The sequence below is a fragment of the Arvicola amphibius genome, chromosome 6 (genome assembly GCF_903992535.2).
Source record: "Arvicola amphibius chromosome 6, mArvAmp1.2, whole genome shotgun sequence".
Classification (NCBI taxonomy): domain Eukaryota; kingdom Metazoa; phylum Chordata; class Mammalia; order Rodentia; family Cricetidae; genus Arvicola; species Arvicola amphibius.
In genome coordinates this window covers 107,738,635-107,763,108 of record NC_052052.2, presented here as the reverse complement: position 1 = coordinate 107,763,108, position 24,474 = coordinate 107,738,635, and the positions used below count along the sequence as shown (strand labels likewise).

General features: G+C 42.7%; 1 protein-coding gene across 1 annotated transcript in view; it reads right to left on the bottom strand.

The window, feature by feature from the left end:
• Il2ra (interleukin 2 receptor subunit alpha) overlaps nucleotides 1-24,114 on the bottom strand; it is a 53,116-nt gene extending 29,002 nt beyond the window's left edge. Inside the window, exons 1-2 of the mRNA XM_042055322.1 lie at nucleotides 23,940-24,114; nucleotides 5,470-5,701 (exon numbers count right to left, since the gene is read on the bottom strand). Coding sequence (XP_041911256.1) covers nucleotides 5,470-5,701; nucleotides 23,940-24,114 — 407 coding nt within the window. The remainder of the gene's footprint in view (nucleotides 1-5,469; nucleotides 5,702-23,939) is intronic.
• Nucleotides 24,115-24,474: the final 360 nt, after the last annotated feature.

Genomic DNA, 24,474 nt, shown 5'->3' with positions numbered 1-24,474 from the left:
TTCCTTCAATCCCAGTACTTGGAAGGCAGAGGCAAGTGGCTCTCTGTGAGTTCTAGACAACCCTGGTCTCCATAGTGATTTCCAGGACAGCTAGGGACTGCATTGTGAGACCCTGTACACACACACACACACACACACACACACACACACACACACACACGATTAGAAGAAAAATATCTTAAGGCAGTCATTACTAAAAAGAAGTTTTGTCTGTTTTTTGGTTGTTTGGTTTTTGGTTTTTTGAGACAGGGTTTCATTGTATAGCTTTAGAGCTTGTCCTGGAACTTGCTCTGTAAACCAGGTTGGCCTCAAACTCACAGAGATTTGTCTGCCTCTGCCTCCCAAGTGCTGCTAGGATTAAAGGCCTGTACCACCACCACCTGACTTGTTTATCTTTTTTTTAGAGACAAAGTTTTTTTTTTTCTGTGTAGCCCTAGCTGTCCTGGAACTCCTTTTGTAGACCAGGCTGTCCTTGAACTTACAGAGATCCACCTGCCTCTGCCTCCTGAGTGCTGGGCTTAAAGGCATGCACCACCATGCTAGGCTCAAGAAGTTTCTAAGAACTAAAGTGAAGACCCTGAAACTAAACAATAAGCAATGTTTGTATGGTGGCGTCTCCCTGGAAATTAGTCTGGCTCCTCTGTGAGCCCTGTGTTACTTGACCCAGTTTTTGAGGTCAGCTCTCTCACGTTGCATCAAAGAGGCAGTTTCCTCAAGGTAGGAATGAGCAACTCACCAGTAAGACCCCTTTGGAGAAATCCTTGTGCCTTCATTGGCAGTAATTACACAAACAGCAAACAGTAGACCTAGAAGAACTAAGAATTTGCTCTTAGAAAGAAGCAGAAGCAAGCAGCTAAAAGTGTCCTCTGTTACACATCGCTATCTAAATTGTCAGGTCTGAGGATCTATAACGCTTCAGCCTTAGAGTGGTTGGGCCTGGATTGTTCTCACTCTTCAGTCTCCTCACTGAAAACAAGCTTCAGTACTTGAAAGAGTTAACCACAAATTTACCACAGAATGTCAACTTGATTTAAATTAACGTGTTATCAGATTTAAAGAAGAAGAGGAGGAGGAGGAGAAGAAGAAGAAAGCAGGTGGGGAAGAAACATCCCTGCTCTTTCTCTGAAAACTAAAGAGTTTTCCCCTCAAATCTTGGAAACTACTTTCTTGGGAAAGAGACATATTTTTAGCAGAGATGTGCTAAATTGGTAAATCTCACCCACAGCCTTCTGGAAAGAGACAGAACCTTCCGAGAAGTTAAATTGTGTTGATGAGGAGATTTTCAAATGGATATCTATGGGATTTCCCCTGATTTGTAGGCCCAGTGCTTGTGAGGTCATGTGATCACCATGTGTCCTTGACCAGCCTATGTCTATGGTGAGTTCTAGGTCAGTCAGGAATACATAGCAAGACCCTGTCTCAAATAAATAATAAATAAAAAATAGAGAGATAAACAAATGATCAAATAAATAAATAAATAACCAGAAAAGTAAATATGGTGTAGGATAGCAATTTAGGATGAGAAGAGAAACAGAAAAAACAAAAAGTCATGGAAAATAAGAGGCCCCAGGAGTAACTATGCTAAGCATTGCCAATGCCATAGTATAAGAACATATATTATGTGGTATTTTATAATATGAATCTGTGCTGAAACATGAAACCAAGGCCGAGAGATGGCTCTGTGGGGTTGCTGCACAAACATGAGGGCCTGAGGGCGTTTCCCCAGCATCCCACAGACTCTGCTATGGCTGTGCACATTCAAATCCCCATACTGGAGAACCGACAAGGTGGAAACAGGCACACCCCATAGCTACCAATGGCGGCAACTGTATCTTCTAAGGAGGAGGATGGCAGCCAGACGCCTCTGGAGCCTGGACAACAGTTCCTCAACATTAATAGCTAAAAATTGCCTCAGAGAAGCAGAACCTGAGGAAGTAGTGAGAAAGGGAACGTAATGAATTGGCTGGTCCCAGACAGGGAAACCTAAGTGAAAAACTGAACATCAAGAGCCCTCAGGGTGTGCCTCCTGTCAGGGGTACTAGCGGGATCTCTGAGGACATTGCCCTTTTATTCTAAAAAGACTCTTAAGAAGCTTGTTTTCCTTTTCTTTAAATGAGGAGTTTTCTCTTCACAAAGGTTCTTTTTGCTCTAAATTAGGCTCTGAACAGACGTGTCACTACCACAAGGGCAGGAAACAGATGCTCAGCTGAGTGACAAGCTTGGTGGGGAAAGCCACCACAGCCTGCCCACTGTCAGCAAGTGTCAAGCATGCAACCCGGTGTCAAGCCACTGGCCCCAAAACTCCCTGGAAACTCTCAAGGTGCTGGGCAGGAAGAGGTTGACGTCACCATAGATGTTGGGGGACTTTAAACAAAACTTTTAGAAATGTTTCACTTGCCATTACCCAGTAACATGATAAACTGACCTTTCCCTGGGGACCATGAGCCAGTTTGATTTAGGGGCTAATTTCATTTACATGTATGTATCATATGTTTGTATGTATTCATTTATTATTGTTATAGTTTATAAATCTTAAAAGAAGCACTACCTCTCTGCTTTATGAAGTAATGTTAGCACAGCTCAGTGGTAAAGTGTTTGTTTAGCATGAATGAAGCACTGGGTTTAATTCTCAGCATCACACAAAACAATAAAAACTAAAGCCTAAACTGTTGATATACTTTGCCATCTTGGAGCTCGGGAGATGCTGAGGAAGGAAGGGAATGAGTTTAAGGTCAGCTTAGACTGTGTAGAAAGTTCGAGATCAGTCTGAGTTAGAATCCCTGTCTCTAAAGATATGCTCAGCAGTAGAGCGTTTACATAGTTTAGCCTGTTTAAGGTCCTGGGAAAGATCCGTAACACAACAAAAGGAGAAAGAGAAGGGAAGGGAAAGAAAGGGAGGAGAAGACAGAGGAGGGGAGGAGGAAAGGGAAGGGAAACTTACTAACAGTAAGAACTGGGTTAATGAGGTTCCGTCCCTCCCTCTCTCCTTCCCTTTTCTCATTCCTTCCTGGAAAAGGCCATAGGTGTTGAGGACTGGAGAAAACTCCATATGTACGCAGACGTGTGGCCGTTGACCTGTAGGTGGTGCCTCGAAGATCTATGGGGCCGTGGAAATAATCTTGTTCCTACAGGACTCCACATATATCCTACCTGAGATGTTCCTGCAAGGAATCTCTTGAGCCAGACAAAGCGCACAACCTCTGTCCACGCTATTTTAAGTTCCAAATGCAAAGTATGGGATCCTAATAATTCCAGCAATCTATGTTGACAAAACATTGCTCTGGGCCCTTCTTTCTGCTCTAGATGTTAGTGTAATGGGAGAGAGTTGCTGGCTTCTGGTGTGCTGGTCTTGCAGGAGTAATGGACAATGGCCTATGTGGACATCATCTCTGTGTTGGTTCTTGAATCTCAGCCCTTAGCTTGGATCCCAGGAACCCAGGCAATATTTTTCTCCTCATAAGCTCCTGGAGGCCCAGAGGTGGGTTTTACTCACCTCTGACTTTGTGACTCACACACAGTAGGTGCTCAATACATGGCGAATGAATTAGTGAGAAAATGACTGGACCAAGCGATAGACACAGAAATAATCAGAAGCCCAGCCCCATGCATAGGATGTCCCTTGTCACTGTTTCTCCTTCCTGTCACATCTACCTGTACAGCAGCTTCTCCGTCTGCCCTGAGAGGCACCCATCTTTGTCTTTTGTTTTTTTATTACTGGGAGCACAAAAGAAAACCAGTTTCTGAAGGAGGTATCTATTTTGGTCCCAAACAGAAAACAGTGGGTGACTTTGTGGGCAGAGATGGCAATTCCTGAACAAGGTGTGGTGACTCATGCCCAGAGGTGCTCAGAATTTCCTCTGTTCTGTGGGCTTCCGAGGCAGACTCGGCTACAGCGCTTTCTGTGAAGCTCAGTCATATGCAAGGAAAACACCCCAGGCTGCTCTGTTAAGGCAGCAAAAGGAAAGCAGGTAAGAAAAAGCTGCAAAGGGAACAACAGGATCCAGAGAGCATGGGTTCTAAGGATCAGATAGGTCCCGAAGAGCTTCTACCAGACTGAGATGTAGTGGTATGCAGTTGTAATCCAAACACCTGGAAGTTGAGGCAGAGGGATCAAGATTTTGAGGTCAAATCTAACAACGTCATGAATTTCTAAGCCAGCCTGGGCTACATAAGACTGCGTTTCAGAAAGAAAAAAAAAAAAGAGGCTGAGGCTGTTCTGGGCAGTAAAGGGCTGTGAAACATGAGGAGTCTGGTTGGGAGCCCTACGCCCCACGGGAAAATCTGAGCGTGGTGATGGTTATGTCAGCCTGTAGCCCCAGCAGCGGGTCTGTGGAAGACAGGAGGATCCCCCTGGCTTTCTCACCATATGGTCTAGCTGAGCAGGTCAGGCTCAGTGAGAGACCCTGTCTCAAAAATAAATAAAATAAAAATGAATAGAAATAATATGGAGAGATAAAAGAAGATAGAATGTTGACCTCTAATCTCCACACACTTGTATATACATACATATGTATACACCCACACATACACTCACGCACACAACGAAATGCAAAAGATCTAACAGGTAGGCCATTCTGCTAGACTGGAGCTGCTCTGTAAGGCAGGTGGTAGGCAGAGGTGCTACAAACTCAAATTCTAGAACCGTCTTAGTTGTGTTACATCAGCTGCTGGTTTTACTGATCAAAGACAAAGTTTGTCAGGTATAAAGTGGAGATAGTAAGAACTACTTAGTTTTTTTTGAGAGCCAGAGGCTCACTGTGTAGCCCTGACTGGCTTGGAACTCTCTATGTCAGTGGTTCTCAACCTGTGGATTGTGGGTTAACTAATACATTACAATACATGACAGGAGCAAAATTACCATTATGGAGTAGCAACAAAAAGAATTTTATGGTTGGGTCACCACACCATGAGGAACTATATTAAAAGGTCACAGCATTAGGAAGGTTGAGAACTATTGCTCTACGTAGAAGAGACCCATAGAGATCTGCTGCCTTGGTTTCCCAAGTGCTGGACTTAAAGGCATAAACCACAATGCCCAGCAGAACTATCTTATTTTGAAAACTGACCCAAGAGGATACTGATTTAACACGATACCTGAAAAACTCACATAGACAGTGAACATAAGCTCATGTTTAAAATCACTGTTTAAAATGCTTCTGGAGCTGGAGAGATGGTTCAGTAGTTAAAGGCACTTTCTGCTCTTGCAGAGGACCCAGATTCAGTTTCCAGCACCCACATCGTGGCTCACAACCTTTCATAATTCCAGTTTCAGGGGATCCAATCAATGCCTTATTCTGCCTCCTTGGGCACCAAGCATACACACACACATACACACACGCACACACATCACACACACACACACACACACACACACACAGACAGACACACACTTATACACAAAAAATAAAATAAAATTATTAAAAAATTTAAAAAAAAATAAAATGCTGCTTCTTCGGTGAAATCACTTACTGTCCAGGCATGTCCAGGAGCCTAAGCCTCCTGCATGCAGGGTGCCTGCTACTGCCTTGAGAGTGGCTGACTGAAGCCTGGATGAAGTAGGGTATCAGGTTATAAGCCTGGCGTTCTGACCTCGTGGTATAAAGTTGATTGGACTGATTCAGAGTTAAAAATATATATGTAGGACTAGAAGACTCAAAACTGCTTTGACCATATCCAGGGATGTCATGTGATACTGGCAAAGCTGGTCAGTAATCCATCATGCAGAAGAAATCTACTAGAGACAAGTAACACCTGTAGGTACGGAACAATTAAAGTAGGATGAGGGACACACACAGTCTTTTGTCTGAGCAGAAGCATTACTACTACTACTACTACTACTACTATTACTACTACTACTACTACTACTATTACTACTACTATTATTACTACTACTATTATTACTATTGCACACACTCATGAGGGTACATCTGTCATGTGTGTGCACGTGGAAGCCTGAGGTCAACCTCAGTGTTATTCCTCAGAAGTCATCCACCTTTCCATTTGAGATATTGTTTTCCATCAACCTAGAGCTCACCCATTTCGCTGGTAGACCACTGAGCCCCAGGGATTTGCTTTGCTTTCCCAGCACTGGGATTGCAAACATACATCAATCACCACGTTCGGCTTTTTTATGTGGGGAAAGTATTAAACTTTATGAGAGAACCACTATGCACCTGGACCTCATTTTCTTCAGAAACACATTTGTAAGCATGTATATGTACAGGACATACATATATCTGTACATATAGTATATATGACATATATATAGATATAGTTTATTGATTTGGGTGTTCTGTTCAGTTTCTCAGTCTTTAGTTTGCCATGCATGGATAGCGGTCCATGTATACAGGAAAACCATATCAATACCGTCTTTTCTAACATCGTAAGCACCTTTCTGAGCTAGGTTCTCCAAAGCCCTTCTCAGAGGTCTTCCTTAGTTAGCCAGGCAGCACTCCGCTCTCGATATTCTGACCACCCACAATATTCATAGGCTTTGTTATACAGATCTTGCAACCTTTGATCAACATTTGATCTTCTTTGGAGTTGCTTCCCGTTTCAGTCTCGAGTTCTGTGTGGGTAGGCCGTGTGCATTCCTCCTGTTACCTGATAGCCTGCTGCTCACAACAGGGCCCAGGCACTGACAACACAGGCCTCATGTTGGAGCCTGTTTGAACTAGAATTTCAAGCAACCAAATCCCTATCCAAACAGAGTCCTTTAGGACACTATCTCCTGTAAAGTGTGGGGAGTTCTTCTCTATTCTCAATGAATCAAAATGAAATCACGAAATCAGACCAACATGGGAATCATTTATGGTTCCCTTCCTCTTCTTCCCTCTCCTTCCCTCACTTCCCCCTTCCTTCTCTTCTCGTGGTTTGTTCCTTTTAAAACAGTCTCACTGTGGAGCTTTGGTCTCACACTCACAATCCACCTGCACCAGTCTCTAAGTGCAGGATTAGGATTATAGGTGTACACACCATGCCTGGTTGGGCCATTATTCTCCTTCTCTAATGTGTTAGTTGGGTATCAATCTTCACCACATATTCATCGTTTGAAGACAGAACAATGTCATGGGCATGTCTGGTTTTTCTCCCTAGAGAGTCTGGCTTCACTGGTCTTAAGCAGTCTCAGTCATCACTTTCCCAAGCACCCCAGATGCACACTCTAGTGTGCAGCTGGCATTGGGAAACACTGTTCCTCAGCCAGTCCCCAGTGAGACCTGTGCTCTCTTATTGATGAAGGCAAATCCCAAGATGACCATAAAATCAAATAGCCAAAAACTATCTGATCAACTGTTAGGGGAAGCTGCTTGCTCATTCCTGCTGTCCAGAACCAAAATAATCACACAGAAATCTGTATTAATTGCAATACTGTTTGGCCAATAGCTTAAGCATATATCTGGCTCTTATATCTTAAATTAACCCATTTCTATTAATGTATCACCATGAGGCTGTGGCTTACCAGCAAGGTTCCGGTGGGTGCCGGTGGAGGTGTCTGTCTCCTGTGGGCGGCTACATGGTTCTCATTGACTTTGCCTACTCTCTCTCTATATATATTTCTTCCAGTCTGGCTATATTCTGTTAAGCCATTGGACAAAAGCAGCTTCTTTAGTAACCAATGGCAATAAACCATATTCACAGCATACATCACCTCCCCTTTTCTGTCTAAATAAAAAGGAAAGTTTTAACTTTAGCATAGTAACAAAACAGGTATCAAGCAAGAATTACAGTTACAATATTTATATCTACTTCAGCCTCCCCCAACAAACAACATTAGAGTAGAAAATATCTAAAATTCCAGGGATGACTTAACTATTGCTTTCCCTGCATATGGGTGCCTTCCTTGAAAACATGGTGGGGAATTGGTATGGAATGGAATGTTGACTCATTGGCTGATGTTGACTCTCCCTTGGCAGTCTTCAAAACAGGAGCCACTCAGCAGACATTTAATCTTCCCTGTGGAATAAAAAGGACTGTACCTTTTCTCATCCCTATAATCCTAATACATGAATGATGGCTGGATGAAGGAAGGGATATCACTTCTGAGAATCAGGATAAAGATATACAGGAAATGTTGGGCCAATATTCAAGAGACCTGGGTTCTAGTCCAGCCTTTATTTGAAACTCATTTAGAGATGAAGGGTTTATAACATTTTTAAAGAATTATTTTTCATTTATGTGTGTCTATAAGTACATGCAGGTCAGAAGAGGTCACTGGATCCAAGCAGGCAGTTGTGAGACTCCCAGCAAGGGTACTAGGAACATAACTCATCAAAAGTAGCGTATGCTCCTAACTCCCAAGGTATCTCAGCCTTGGGGTTTATAACTTTTTTGAAGTAATGTACTGAATGAAGGTGTTCTTTTTCTCACAGGGGATGGCTCAGAAAGAGATGAGAGATAGCTCCACAGTCCTTTTAAGAAACAAGGTCATCACTTGAGGGAAGAAATTCCCTTGGAAAGCAAATAAGCCTAAGAAGACTTCACCAAAACACAGTGATGTTTTTACCCTACACCCACAGCTTGAGCAATGCGGAAATTGTAATCATGCGGCAATGAGAGTGGGAAATAACCTGCAACTGAGCTATAGACTCTGGTCTGTTGATACTGGGTGACCTTTCAACCCATATCCTACTGGGCTTGTCTTAGGTTGAGAACTTCTCTGATTTACAGCAGTACCCTAGAATAAAATGTTTTCTGTGGAGAATGTTTTTATTTCCAGAATTCTGGACATAGAATGTTGGAGCTGGAACATGATTTCAAGAGTTCTCTGTCAACCTTCTCCTGAAGAGAGAAATTTCCTGAAAGCTGTGGCTTCCAAGATCTTGCTTTTGGTTCTCCTAACATCATTAGGTGTTTGCTCCAAACTCCACTTCTTTAAAAGTTCATTTGTTTCCTAATTATCTTCCTCACTGACCACTACTGGTATGTTCTCTCTCTCTGTCTCTGTCTCTGTCTCTGTCTCTGTCTCTGTCTCTCTCTCTCTCTCTCTCTCTCTCTCTCTCTTCTTTCTTTCTTTCTTTTGGAGGGGGGTGCAGGTTTCAAGACAGGGTTTCTCTGTAGCTTTGGAGCCTGTCCTGGAACTCATTCTGTAGACCAGGCTGACCTCGAACTCACAGAGACCCGCCTGCCTCTGCCTCCCTATTGCTGCGATTAAAGGTGTGCACCACCACCGCCTGACTGGTATGCTCTATTTCTTAAGGAAATTCATACTTTATTTGTGAAATTTATGTACATTACCAGACACTAAGGAAAATGGGGTATTAACTTGAACAGCTAGTGTGTAGAGGTACAGTCTACCTTCATGGCGTTCACTGCTAGCACAGGAATGATTTCCACAGGAAATTACACAAAAGTATCTAGAACTCTCAAAGTTTTTGAGTGTGTGTGTGTGTGTGTGTGTGTGTGTGTGTGCTTGTGTGTATGTGTGTATATGTGTGTGCATGTATATGTGTGTGCACACATTTCTGGAGCTGGGGAGATGGCTCAGTTTCTAAAGTGCTTGCTGCATAGGTATGGTTCCTAGTGTCCACAGAAAAGCTGAGCATGGGGGCTGGAAAGATGGCTCAGCACTTAAGGGCACTTATTGATCCTTCAGAGGACCCAGGTTCTCTTCCCAGCACCACCTGGGAACTTATAACCATCTGTAATTCCAGTCTCAGAGAATCCAATGCCCTCTTCTGACCTCTGAGGGTACTAGGTAGTTGTGTGGTGCACATATAAACATACAGACAAAGCACTCATGCACCTAAAATAAAAAAATGAAAAGAAAAGCAGGATGTGGCAGTCATACCTTTAATGCCAGTCCTGGGAAAGAAGAAATGGGCAGATCCCTGAAACTCTCTGCCCAGGCAGCCTCACCCAACCATATAGCCCCGGGCAAGCAAAAGACAAACAAACAAAATCCCATCTCCAGACAACAGCAATAAAAACTCCCAAATGATAACAAAGCAAACTCATGTGAATGGCACATGCAGATTAATATCAAAGTTGACCCCCCCACCCCCGTCATTCATATGCCCACATTTCCACGTGAACACAAAATCCCAAGAGTCTTTGTCTTTGGGGGGAATGGAGTGGTGGAGCTGGAGAACATGCAAGCTGTTCTTTCAGAGAATGGCCAGTTGATACATAAGTGGATGGAATCAATTACAGGTTTTTTTCCAGTTCTCAAAGCTAAATGGAGCATAAGCGTGGATTATATAGCTATCTGTCTATTTAAGACACTTTAAAAAAAAAGCCATGACTCTTTCATTAAGCATTGCAATGCTTGGTAAAGGCCCATCTCTCCAGGGTCTGTTTTGAAGATGAACACAGCAACGGTGGCTCTAAAGTGTGGAGACACTGAATGATCACGTGCGAAGCATGGGCCATAATAGCAAAAGTAAAGATGGGAAATTCTGGTGTGGGCAGCAGCCTTTACCAGAAGGGATAACTAGACAAGCGTATCACCTTAATGCCTTTCCACACCTTTTGTCTTTTGACTCTACAGGGATAAAGATTTGGTTTCAGAATTCCTAGAATGAAAGATGATCGGAGGGTATCTCAGAATTTCCACAGTTCTGAGAAAGGTGCCTGTAGTAACTCGCTGTGTTGGCAATATCAGGGAGAATTCTCTTTTTAACCACATCCCAACGCCCAGTGATATAGAGACTAAGAACACCCAGGTTGACTAATACATCCCTTGTGCCACATCACACTTTTAAATGGTGGCTTTGGAAATTTTCAGAATGAAAATCTGCTTTATGAATCAGCTAGAAATTGCATATCTGTTGGCAGTCTGTTTTATTTCATTAGAGACCTCTCGCCCCTGAGGAATAGAAGGACTTGTTTATTTTTCTAAACATTTTCAATTTAAGATTTATTTATTTTATATCTTTAGGTGCTAGGCCTGTGTATGTGTCTGTACACATGCGCATGCAGTGCCTATGGAGAAGCTGTCAGATCCTCTGGAATTGGGAATTACAGATGGATGTAAGCCACCATATTGGGTCCTGGGTCCTCTGCAAGAGCAACTAGCGCTCTAAACCAGGGAGTCAGTCTCTCCAGCCCCATGAACTGTTTAAACTGGAGGCTTCCTGGAGGAAAAAGAAATCTGAAATGAGATTACCCCTTGCCCTGGGGTAGTGTCTGAGACACTTTTGACCTCAGTTCTCCAGTTTCATCATCTTTCCCACTGGGAACCAATTTTCCTCTCCACATAGCTCCTTGTCCCTGTTCCCCCTCTACTCTCAGCCAGGGTTGCCACTGGTCCTGTTTTCAACAGGACGGACAAGCTGAGTTTGAGCATTGCAACCATGGTGATCTGAGTTTGGGGTTATTCTGCAGATTCATGCCATCCACACTGCCAAGTTGTTATAAGCTGCAATATAATTTTTACATCTGGTTCATCAAACATGCTCTATAAGTGGTATTCCCTAACATTTTCAAGTAGTTTTTCGTTGCCTACCAAATGCAACTACAATGTTTTGAGCTGTGGGTTCGAAATGCAGCTCAGTGGTAGAGAACTTGTCTAGCACATTCAAAGCCTTTCTTTTCTACCCAACAATACCAGAAAAGAAAAGAACTTCCTGACCAGGGATTTAATTCCTTTGGCCTAGTTTCTATCTTTCTGTGCTTTACCCCCCATCCCCATATTCCTGCCCAGGATAGAGACTACATGGGACTGCTTATTAATTCCCCGTGTACCTCTGTGTCTTATGTCCCCCGTGCACCTCTGTGTCTTGTGTCCCATGTGTCTTCTCATCCTAAATCTTCCCTTACAGAAATTTACCAGTCCCCAGGGATCAGCTGACATGCTACCTTCATGAAGGCTTCTTTGGCAGCTCCACACTCCACAGCTCTAAACACACTTCAAGCTATATTACTGCCATTTCTCCATACATGTATGCATAAGAAGTGTATGGGCAGGTATTTTGCAAAACCAAGCAAACGAAGGACTCGGAATGATAATTCACAAAGACCATTCCGAGCCCTTTATAGGTCAAGCGTGGCTCATAATAACACAAGTTTACTTGAAATGCTTTCCTCAGAGACAGAACACACTTGATTGTGAAGACTTGGTTGTTTTGACTTGGACTGACCTGGCAAATACTGTGTTGAGGGAAAGATGCTGTTGAGCGAGAAATCACATTAAAAGCTTCCTAAAATCATGGCAACCTTAACTCCAAAGTCACAATGCTCCGACACCAGGTCACTGTGTAGCCCAACATAATGTGGTCACTTGCCCCCTAATCAGCAACCAGATTCCATGTAAATGTCTTAAGCTTTCTAGTCTCAACACATTTTATGCATTACTAAAGAATAAATTTCTAGAAATTAAGAATATGAAATCATAGGCTCTCAAAAATACATATTTTCATCCTGGTATGGTGGTATGTACAGAAGCAGGTAGATCTCTATGAGTTTGAGCCAATCAAGTCTATATGATAAGTTCCAGACAATCCAAGACTACATAGTGAGACACTTCCATTTTTTCTCTCTCTATATATATTTCCCTCAAACCTTACTTCTCTTTCTGGGTTAACAAGAAAAAAGCAGCATTAGAAAATCTACCCACAATTAAGAGGAGTTATTTGATACCCAAGTTGGTGATTTTATTTCTTAAAATAATATCTAAGAAAATCCATGATGATGGAATTCACTATTAACATATGTGTCCATGTGTACATATACAGAAGCTACACACAGAGAAGGAGAGAAAAGATGTGTTCTGAAAATGAGTAAATTTATGTTTTCTGAATTTGCCATAAAATCACACTCACAAGGATCTCCCCAAGACAGCAAAACCAAAGCATCCCTGGGAATGAAACATTTCTGAAGTCCTAAATTGTCTGCTTCATATGAGTTACTCATACTTGAGGCATATTAAATCTGACTTTGAGAGGTCTCTTGTAGCTTTTTAGAACTACCATACAGTTGTGTTTAGGGGTGTAGAGAAAGAATAATAGAAAATGCATTAGGTGGGCATGGGTCCCAGGACTATAATCCCAGCACATGGGAGACCGAGGAAGGGGATCTCCAGTCTAAAACCAGTCTAGGCTTTAGAGTGAGTTCCAGGCTAACCTGGGATACATGGCTACCTGAAAGCAAGCAAATGCTAGATAGGTGGAGCACATTTATCTAGAGTTCAATGTCACACTTGTTTCTATATAGTGAAGTTTGCGGCCAGCCTGGGCTACATGAGAATCTGTCTCAAAACAAACAGACAAACAAACAAAACCTATAAAGGACTATGAGTGATAAAATCCTTCATGCCATTCTGAGCAAAGTTTATAGATTAGGGGCCACTGAGGCACAAAGTGAGGTTCTGGTGGGCCACATTCAACAAGTAGAACCCCCTTTTCACAGTTTCCTACCTTAGTGCTCCCTCTGGTTCTGCAGCTGAGGAGTGTTAGCCTTCCCAAGATTCCCAGGGCAGCGTCTGGCCTCTTACCTGTAAGACAACTGGGTACTGTGATGAATGAGAGCAATCCTAGCATCAGCAAACGTGACTCCATCATCCTGGCACGTGGAATCGGGATGGAGTAGAGAACTTGATGAAATTCTCTTTAGTATGTTGGGTCAGCCTCTTTCCTGCATCCTACTGGAAGGATGCCAGGACAAGGGCTGTATCCTCTCGGGCTGTCATCTTGGCTTCTTATAAAATGTCAATGACAGTCAGGAGTTGTTCTATTTAAGCATTAGCTGATCGTCTCAGCAGGAAGTTGTGCCTACTCTCTTCTGTGATCTCATATAGGAAGTGTTTTTTTGATGACAATATAGTTTGCGGTAATTTCTCTAACCAGTTTTTTTTTTTTTTTACAAGCTCAATTACTGGGAGGTGTGGGCTGTGTTTGGTGAGAAGGATCAGGCTCCACTTATGAATCCTTTCTTGCACTTCACCCATAAAAGGAAAGGGAGATTCCCCTGCCGCTGCAGCAGGGGTGAGCAAGCACTTCTTGGCAGTGGTCTCAGTTGAGGTTTTGTAAACTGAGTCCCCTGGCCAGGGAGAGTCCCAGAGGACTCAACAGAGACTGTGGAGCGAGGAGAAGCAGGGTCATGCAAGGGCATGGACAGGCAGCTTTGGTCAACGATAGACGTTTTATCTAAATTGGCCTGACTCTGGAGCTCTCTTAAAAGTCTAACTAGGTTCCAGGCTGTGCCATGTGCTTAGAGGATGGTGACAAACAAACCTGTTCAGTTCATGCATAAAGTTTTTGAATAATTTGGATGCATGGCTCATTGCACCATGGGTATAGGATACACAAATACAGAAGACGGTCTGGTGCCCAGGTGAATTTGCACTCTTTTTTATTTATTTATTTTATATATTTTTTTATTAAAAATTTCCACCTCCTCCCACTTCCCTCCCATCCTGCCACTCCCCCTCCCCCCGCCCTCTCCAGGCCAAAGAGCAGTCAGGGTTCCCTACCTTATGGGAAGTCCCAATCATACTACAAAAGCATTTGTTCAACTATGTTCATAGCAACACTATTTGTAATAGCCAGAACCTGGAAACAACCTAGGTGCCCCTCAATAGAAGAATGGATAAAGAAGGTGTGGCACATATACACTTTAGAGTTCTACTCAGCGGTAAAAAAACCAATGACATCTTGAATTTTGCATGCAAATAGATGGAAATAGAAAACACTTTGCTGAGTGAGGTAACCCAGGCCCAAAAAGAGGAATATGGGATGTACTCATTCATAAGTGGATTCTAGCCATAAATAAAGGACATTGAGCCTATAATTCGTGAGCCTGGAGAAGCTAAATAAGAAGGTGGAGCCAAAGAGAATTTGCACTCTCGAGTATGACTTCTCCCAGGAGACCTTTCCAAACCCTTTGTATTCTGTCACAGTGTCAACATGCTGTCTTAGCCACCACTTATATGCCTTTAACCTCTAGCTTAGTTGCTGTTCATCGGGTTTTGTGAATAAGATCTAATGGAATCTTGATCTTCTCCTTGAGAGCAACACACACCAGCATATAAGCAGTAAATCTATAGACCTTTCCAGGAGCGTCACAGGCACTTTGCACTCTAAGAGTCTGGGGATCTTGGGTTAAAGGTACCACGCTGTGGGCTTCTGGAGATGGACTATATCCAATGTATTTTTGACATCACCACTGGAATAGTACATAAAACATATGGGTGGCTGTTCAACCGTGATGCATGAGGACACCGTGAACATGAGTATATATAACACGCATACATTTTAAGTCCTTTCAGACAAGTTCTTGTAAGCACTTGCCAAAGGTTTGTTTCAAACCTGCTGGAAATAGGTAGTTTCCACTAAGTCCGTTTCAACTATTTCTTCCCTGGCAAAGAACTGTAAGGAAGAAAAGGTAGTCTAGATGACCCCAATAGATTAGCTTAAACACTTGGTTAAAGGTCACTCTCTTCCTTCAGGACAGGTGATTGGTCAACTGTATAAAGATGAGTCTCGGCGTATCAGGAAGTTGTTCGACTCTTTTATCAGAAGTGTTTGGTATTTCTCAGAAGAAACTGCTCATCATATCAGGCACCAAACATCTGACCCAGATTGTCTTAGCTTAGGAGGTGAGGCTTTGCTCTTTCTAACAGCACAAGGTGGCAGTTGGCTAGTGATCATGATGCAGAAGAGCAGGGCAAACTTAGCAAGGGAAAAGTAATGGATGGATAGGTTCAGGAAAGACCCAAGGGTTGTCCTTGAACGGTGAAGGTAATCTTCGTGTATGGATCCTGTGGGCGCATGTCGTGGTCAGTCGTTAACCAGAAGTACAGTTGAGTTGGTGGCTAGAAGAAGGTGAGGGCAGAAACGTCAGTTGAATTAATGGTGAAGAGGATTTTGAAGAATAGAATAAGATGATTGGTTCTGAGCCTCTGGACATGTCCAAACAGGGTGGAGCATGAGTTCACAATCCTGGCTAATTTTAGGTCAATTTCACACCAGCTAGAGTTATCTGAAAGGAAGGAATCTCAACTTGGGCAATGCCTCCATGAGATGTGGCTCTAGGGCGTTTTCTTCTTTAATGATTGATGGGAAAGGGCCCAGCCTATTGTGGGTAGAGCCTTCTTAGGTTTGCTGGTCCTGACTGCTAATAAAAAAGCATACCAAGATGGCCACGATGAACAAGCCAGGAAGCATCTGCCTATGGCCTCTGCAACAACTCCTGTCTCCAGGTTCCTACCCTGCTTGAGTTTCTGCCCTCATTGCTTTTGATGATGAAATGTTATATGGAAATTTAGGTGAAATAAACCCATGTTGCTTTTGGCCATGGTGTTTCATCAAAGCAATAGTAACCCTAAGACACCCAGGAATGCCAAAATGGATATGGTATGCAGGGAAGAGTTCAATTTTAAGGGAAATGGAGACTGAGAGATGTTAAAATACTCTCTAGGCGTGGAATAATGTAGACCTAAATTTGTTTATTATAAATCCAAATAACATGGAAGCTTGCTGGCAAAGTTTTTGTGCAGGGGAACATGCAGTTTTTAATATCTGAATACGGGAGGTAGAAAGCAGAAATTGTGGGCTTTTGGGGAGGAAAATTTTACTGGCTTGAGTTAACCGCATGAATGGGCTGAGTCCAGGTGCTTGAGGCTAGCATTACGCATGCAGTAGAAAGATGGTTTCACTCACAGAGAGGAGCTAACGCTCTGCTTGGGCAGGTCTCTCGCTCACACTGTATGGGACAGTCTTTGAAGGTGCTCTGTTTACTGTCTACACAAACACATGATTCCCAGTCTCCCCCACCCTCAGCTCACTAACTTTTATCATAGAGTTTTTGCTGATCAGAGTCAAGGCTGGAGAGGAAGATGGGAGAAACTGGAGGAGAAAGGTGAAGAGAAGTATAGTCCCCTCTCACTTCCCCTCCCTGACCCTCCTGCTTTGTCACCGTAATTTCAGAAAAGCCACCAGCCCCAGAGGGCCTGCATTTTGGTCATTCTTTTTCTATTGCAGGTGGTTTTATCCTGCACACGAAAGGTTACTAAGATGAGAACTGTATTGCGTTCTTTTTTTCTTTACATATGAAGCATTTTTTAATACTTCCACTAATACTTTTTGAGTCAGGATCTCTGTATGAAGTCCTGGTTGTCCTGGAACTTCTTTGTAGATCAGACTGGCCTTGAATGCACAGAAACCCACTGTCTGCTCCTGAGTGCTGGTAGTAAAGGCGTGCACCACCGTGCCCGGCTTCCATTTCCATTAATTTTCTGTGGGTCAGTATAAAACAGTCACAAGAACTGTTTGGACACAAGTCTTTTGTATAAGTAGCCATCTTTGCTTTCTAGTTTATTTTTTAAAATTCTATTGCCGGTTTTATCTCTTATTCTCTAGGTTAACTTTGCCCTTATTTTTCTCTGGTTCTGGAAAGTCTAATACCCTATTTTTAAAAATTACTCTAGCATCTCTGAGTTCGAGGCCAGCCTGGTCTACAAGAGCTAGTTCCAGGACAGGCTCTAGAAACTACAGGGAAACCCTGTCTCGAAAAACCAAAAAAAAAAAAAAATTACTCTAATGTTTTTCTTTAACATTTTCAAAAAGTTGGGATTTTTGTTTTTTGTTTTGTTTCTCCCCATCTCCTCTTACCCCTATCCTACCCCCACCCCCAAACTCTCAATTTTTGCCGGGCAATCTTGTCTACTTCCAATATCCAGAAGGATAACTACATGTTTTTCTTTGGGTTCACCTTCCTATCTAGCTTCTCTAGGATCATGAAATATAGGCTCAATGTTCTTTATCTATGGCTAGAATCCACTAATGAGTGAGTACATACCATATTCATCTTTTTAGGTCTGGGTTACCTCACTCAGGATGGTGTCTTCTTAAGGACTCGGGTTCAGTTCCCAACACCTCCATAGCAGCTTACAACCATAACTCCAGTTCTAGGGTATCTGACTCCCTTCTCTGGCTTCCAAGGCTACTGAACACACGTGGTGCATTTACATACACACACCAAAGACTAATACATACCAAAAAATAAAAGTGAATGATTTTTTAAAAGATATCAGTTGAATTATTTTATCATTGTTTTCAGTTGTTAAGATATGGTTCAGGATGGGGCGTAGTTTAGTGACAGAGTACTTGCTTAGCACGTATGAGGCTGTGATCCCCACCATCACCCTGTCTCTGTCTCTCTGACATGTTTAACGTGGTAGGCAAGACTTCACAAAATAAGGACCCAAAGAGCAAGAAAATTTACAATATAGAAAAGGCGATGAAGGGCTGGGAGATGACTCAATGGATAAAACACATACCACACAAGAGCAAGGACTGGAGTTCAGATCTCCAAAACCCAGGCAAAAGCCAGGAAGGCATGATGGCTGCTTCTAACTCCAACACTCGGTGGGTGGTAGTGGGATTCCCAGGACAAGCTGGTGAGCTAGACTCTCTGAATCAGGGGAGCACTGGGTTCAGCAAAAGACTTTTCTCAGAGAATGAAGTAAAAAGTGACCAAGGAAGACACTGATGTCAAACATGCCATGTGCCCATGGACACACACCTAGGAGCTCATATACTCACATGCAAATATGCACACACTCTACAGCCACATATATGTACAGGAAGATAATTAATAAAAAGAAATGAGATAGATAGTAGAATAGAGTTTAAGGAGGAGTGATGGATAGGGATCCAGATAGAGTGGAAAGACCAGGGCAACTTCAGGGGCACAATCAAGAGAGTAAAAGAAACCCTAAAAATCATTTGATGGTGATAGTTTATGGTCCCTTTTGTGACATTAGCCCCTTCCCTCAACACTACAAAAAATTTTTGGATTGAATACCTTTTTATTATTCATACATTCTAGAGTTGAGCTGGACTTGGCATGTTAACATTCTGTTACACTGGGCTCTGAAGTCAAGAAGTTAAGATGTCATCGCTGCCCAGAATCTACTCGAGGAGAAAAAGAAACCAGCCTATGAAAAGGGAAGCAATTGCTCACCGATCCTTGACACCATCAGACTTGCCAGTTCTACCTGAGTGGCACCACATGAAAGCATCTCACTCTGTCATTTCTCTCCTCTACCCTCTCTGAAGAGCCAGGCGCTCCTTTGTGGTCTCAGAATGAGAAGAGGAGAGGGGAGAAGAGGGAAGGGAGGAAGCATGGAGGGGGGAAGAAAATAGGAAAGGAGAGGGAAGAGGGAAGGAGAAAAAGGGAAGGGGAGAGTAGGAGAGGAAGGGAGAAAAAGGAGAGGAGAGAGGAGGGAGAGGAGGAAGGAAGGAAGGAAGAGGAGAAGGAGTGGGAGAGAGGATGAGAAAGGGGGTACAGAGAGGAGAAGAGAATGGAGAAGAGGAGGGGAAAGTTGAGGAGACGGGAAAGGGGGAGATGTGAGGAGGAAAGGAGCCTTCGTTTTCTTGGAGGACGGCTAGGAGTAGCTCAGGGAACCCATCATTTATATATTTGTTGCTTTTTTAGGTGGTTTTCCGCCTATGGGGCATCAAGTCTTTATTTCTTAGACACAGGTGTGGATGTCCACCTACAGAAAAGGTTTCCCCTTTACACAGTTCATGTACTTGTGAATGCATCGTTTTGTAGTAATCAATTCAATAAATACTAGTGAAGAATCTAGGAAGTGGGTTCTGTGCCAAAGCGTGGAATTAAAAATGAATTGAAAGAGATTCCTGCCCTCAAAGAGCTGATGATTTAACCATGGAGATGGGACATCAGGGCCAGACAAGCCCCTATTAACTGTAAAGCATTCCACGTAGATAGCTCCCACAGAAGCCAAAAGGAGGGAGCATGGTGGAGAAGGGAGGCAAGCAGGCCTCAGTCCCTGTCAGGTGGCTGGTGGAAAGACAGCTTCACTGTGGTTGAAAACTTCCATCATTGGCAGATATGTGGGAACACTTCAGATTCTGCCCTATTTGGCAGCAGACAAACAGGCTTCTTTCTCTCAAACTGGTGTTAAGAGAAGACGGCCAGCAATTCTGTGAAATCTACAGGTGCATCCTGTTATTGTGGCACAGGGCTGAATTTCTCAGCTTGTAATTTCCACTAGGGTTTACCAGACAGGGTCCCGTGGAAAACCAGAATCCACTATGCACCAAGGAACCATCCTCTGTGCAAATGCTGAGCTCCCTGGGAGTGCCCTGCCCTGTGAATTACTCCTCTAATAAGTACTGGGAGACCATTGGCTTGTCAGACTCAAGAGTTCAGTCCCTATGCAGAAAATCGAGCATCAACTTGGCTATGATCTGCATCTTATGATTCCCATTCCCACCAACCGTGTGTGTGTGTGTGTGTGTGTGTGTGTGTGTGTGTGTGTGTGTGTGTGTGAGCATGCAGGGGTGCAGGGTTTCAAGCAGGGGTTTGCATGTGTAAGACCAGAGGAGGTTGATGTTGAGTGTCTTCACCTTCCTCCAAAAACTGACAGAGCTAGAACAAGGGCACTCTTCGTTATAGCTGGAGACAAGATCTCTTACTGAACCTGGAACTTGCCAAATTTTTCTTGACTAGCTGGTTCTCAAGCCCTGTCTCTGTCTTCTTAGTACTAGGATTCTAGGGCACCACTTACGTTGGGACCAGACATCAAACCTAGGTGTTCATGCTTGTGTGGCAAGTGGTTTATCAGCCAACCCACTCCCCAGTCCATGATCCCCATTTCTATTGAGTGTTTGCCATGTGGATATCAGGAAAGGTGCCCTTAGCCCCTCTGCCCTTGTTCTAGCTCAAAGGTGAACAACAGAGTAACTTAGTCTCTCAAGCCAGCAGTGGTGAACTCCAGTGGCGTCTGGAGGCAAAGACTGAGGTTCTGGATCCCTGGGCTGTGGGTGTTTGGAGGAAGCTGAAGTCATGCCTGTGTCACTTTTTGTCTAGACATTGTAACCTCGAGTTTTCCAGTTGACTTCATTGACTCAAACATTCTGTGCTCTCTTGTGCTTTTCCTTCCAGTGCTGGTGATCAAATGCAGGACCTGGCACACACTAAGCAAGAGCCTCACCGCTATGCTACAGCCCTGGCTCCTCCTTCAGTCTCACCTTCCTGAAGAACACATTTCTCCCTCCTTTTTCCAAGCCAATCTTAAGAAATGGCCAAAATACCATTGAAATTAATCCCAAATCCTTTAGCCTGATAATTTACCAGTTTTCATATTCGGCCTCAGCCTACCTCTGCAGCAGAAATTCTCTACTTTTTCTTCACACTTTCTGTCCAACCACTAAGCCTCCCAATGACCTCCTCTTTTCTTAGTTGTCTTTGAAAAATCTGTAACTTTAAATCTAGCTCATTCTTTTTTAGAATGAGTTAGAATATAGTAATTATACAAAGCAATGTATTTCATTAAGACATTTTTCCAGACATATATATATATATAATATACTTGACCATATTTACTTCTCAATTACTTTTTAAACTTTTCTCCTTTTTATGAAAATAGATATTTTTTCCTCATGAAATATATCTTGATTAGTTTCCCCTCCTTTTACTCATCCTAGTTCCTCCCCCCATGGTTCCCATCCAGATCCACTCCTTTTCTGTCTCTCATTAGAAAAAAAAATAGGCTCCCAAAAGATAATAATAAAATATAATATAAAATAAAACAAAAACTAGCACATTGAATTTGAACAGAACAAACAGAAGGAAAAGAGCCCAAGAGAAGGCACAAGAATCAGAGACCCACTCATTTATACACTCAGGAACCCCAGAGAAACACTAAACTGAAAGGCATAATATGTAATCAAATGACCTGGTTCAGACTCTTGCAGACCCTTAGCGTGCTGCTCCGGTCTCTATGACTTCATATGTGATTTGATCATGTTGATTTAAAGAGCTTTGTTTTCTTGGTGTCCTCCATTCCCTCTGGCCCGTTTGCTCTTTCCATCTCCTCTTCCACAGGGTTCCCTGAGCCCTGAGGGAAAGGACTTGATGGGGATATCCCATTTAGGGTTTAGTGTTACAAGGTCTCTCATTCTCTGCATGTCTAGCTGTGGGTTTGTTCCCATTTGCTGCAGGAGGAAGCTTCTTTGAGGATGGCTGAGCAAGGTACGGATCTATGAGTGTAGCATAGTGTCATTAGGAGTCATTTTATTGCTACATTTTTATTGTTTTGTTTTAGAACAGTAGTATTTGGTTTCACCCTGGGTCTCTGGGCTATCTAGTCTTAGATTCTTGGTCACCCAAGCAGTGTGGGATGTGGGTTCCAACTTGTGGGGTGGACCTCAAGACATTAGTTGGTTACACCCATAAGTTTGTGCCACTATTGCCCTAGCATATCTTAAAGGTAGGACAGCATTGTCTATCCAAGGATTTGTGGCTGAGTTGGTGTTTACTTTTGGTATGTGCAGAATACCTTCCTGTACCAAAGACGACAGAACATAGAGGTAAGGTCTCTATGCAGGCATCAGCTCAACGTCCCCATGTGTGGTGAGTTGTGTAGGTGTTGTCTGTAGAAATAGGGCCTTGCTGTCAGTTCACTGAGAGCAACCTATTGTCTTGGCAACAGCCTAAGTTGTTTGGGGATTCCCATGGGACCCCTTTAGCCAAAAACTCAATTAAATGTAACCCAATCCTGGTAATAGAAGCTTCTTTTGGTGACAAGAAATAGCTATTTGGGACAGAATTCCCCCCACCATTATTTGGTGAGTTCCGGTAGATTGCCTTCACATATGTATATATTTAAGAAAGCTTCTACTGTATTAAGTTTCTAAATTGCACATCAATGGCCCTTAATTTCAGCTGTCTATCCCCATATTTCTTCCCTTATCTTCCTCTTCTTTCTCCTTTTTCACTTGATCCTCCTGTTCCAGCCCCCATCCATTCCTAACTACCCATTCTATTTCCCTTTCCTAATGAGCTCTATCTGTCCCCCCCAGTCCCTTACTCTATACTTAACCTCTGTTGTTCTATGGATTGTAGCTTGGTTATTAGTGAATAAACAGCTAATATGCACAGATAAGCAAATGCATATTATAGTTGGCTTTCTGGGTCTGGGATATCTCAAGGTGATTTTTTTTTCTAGTTTCATCCATTTATCTTTGAATTTCACGATTTATTTTTCTCCTTTTCCTCCTCCTCCTTCTTCATGGCTGAAAGGAACTCCATTGTGTAAATGCAACACATTTTCTTTATCTATTCTTCTTCTGTGGGACATGTAGGTGGTTTCCAATTTCTGGCTATTATGAATAGAGCAGCAATGAGCCTGGTTGAACAAGTGTCCCTGTAGTAGGATGAAACAAAGTTTGGATATATGCCCATCTTCCTGAGAAACCACCACCTTGATTTCCATAGTAGCTGTACAAATTTTCACTCCCACCAGCAATGGAAGTGTGGTCCCCTTGATTCACATTCTTGGCAGCATGAGATATCACTTGTATTATTGATCCTAGCCATTATGAAAGATGTAAGATGGAATCTCAAAGTAGTTTTGATTTGCATTTTTCTGATGGTTAAGGATGTTGAACATTTCTTTAAGTGTTTCTCAGTCTTTTGTGTTTCCTCTTTTGAGAATTCTCTGTTTAGATCTGTACCACATTTTAAAATTGGATTATTTGGGTTTTTTAAATATCTAACTTCTTGAGTTCTTTATATATTTTGGATATCAGCCCTCCATCAAATGCACAGTTGGTTAAAAAAAAAAATCTCTTCCCATTCTGCAGGCTGATATTTTGTCCAAATGATAGTATCCTTTGCATGCAGATGTTTCTGAGTTTCATGAGGTCCAGTTTATTAATTGTCAGACTTAGTCCCTGCACTATTGATATTCTGTTCAGAAAGTTGTTTCCTGTGCCAATTAACTCACGGCTATTCCCCACTTTCTCTTCTATTTTTTTTTTTGCTTCAAAAACTTCTATTATATAATTTTTGTGCACATTTGTGTGCACTTATGTATACGTGGATGCATGTGTGAGTGTGTGCACGCATGTGTGCAAATGTGTCACTGTGGTATGTGGAGGTCAGAGAACAACTTGAAAGAGTCATTTCTCTCCTTTCATGATATGGGCCCAGAGGATTGAACTTGGGTCAGCAGTTTTGGCGGCAGGTGCCTGGCACTGAGCTGTCACCAGCTTCACATTTGCTTTTCTGATGAAAGAAGCTGAATGACAAGTTCAGGTTGAAGTTTCCTCTGTCCCCAACATTCAGCTCTTTTTCCATTGTTCCACATGCTGTTGCTGCTATGGCTTGCTCGCATCCTCCAGCCATTTCAAAGCTCAGGGCCATGTGGGTGTACCAAAGAGTATACACAGCCTTGTTTCACATCTTACACGTCTGTATTATATTCACATCATACACATGTGTTATTATACATACTGTGTAACTATTATTCCCTTTTTAGAGTTTTATAATTATATATGTGCATATATTCCTCTTCAAGGTTTAACTTCACTATGCAAAACACTACCTCTTGTCAATTGATTTCTCTGTCTATGTTCCCAAGCTGTTTGATATAGTGTCTGTTATTGGCTATTCCACAGCGAGTACTGCTGTCTGCTTCTTTTTTTATTAAATGTTTTTTTTAAATGTTTTTATTGAGCTATATGTTTTTCTCCACTCCTCTCCCTTCATCTCCCCTCCCCTTCT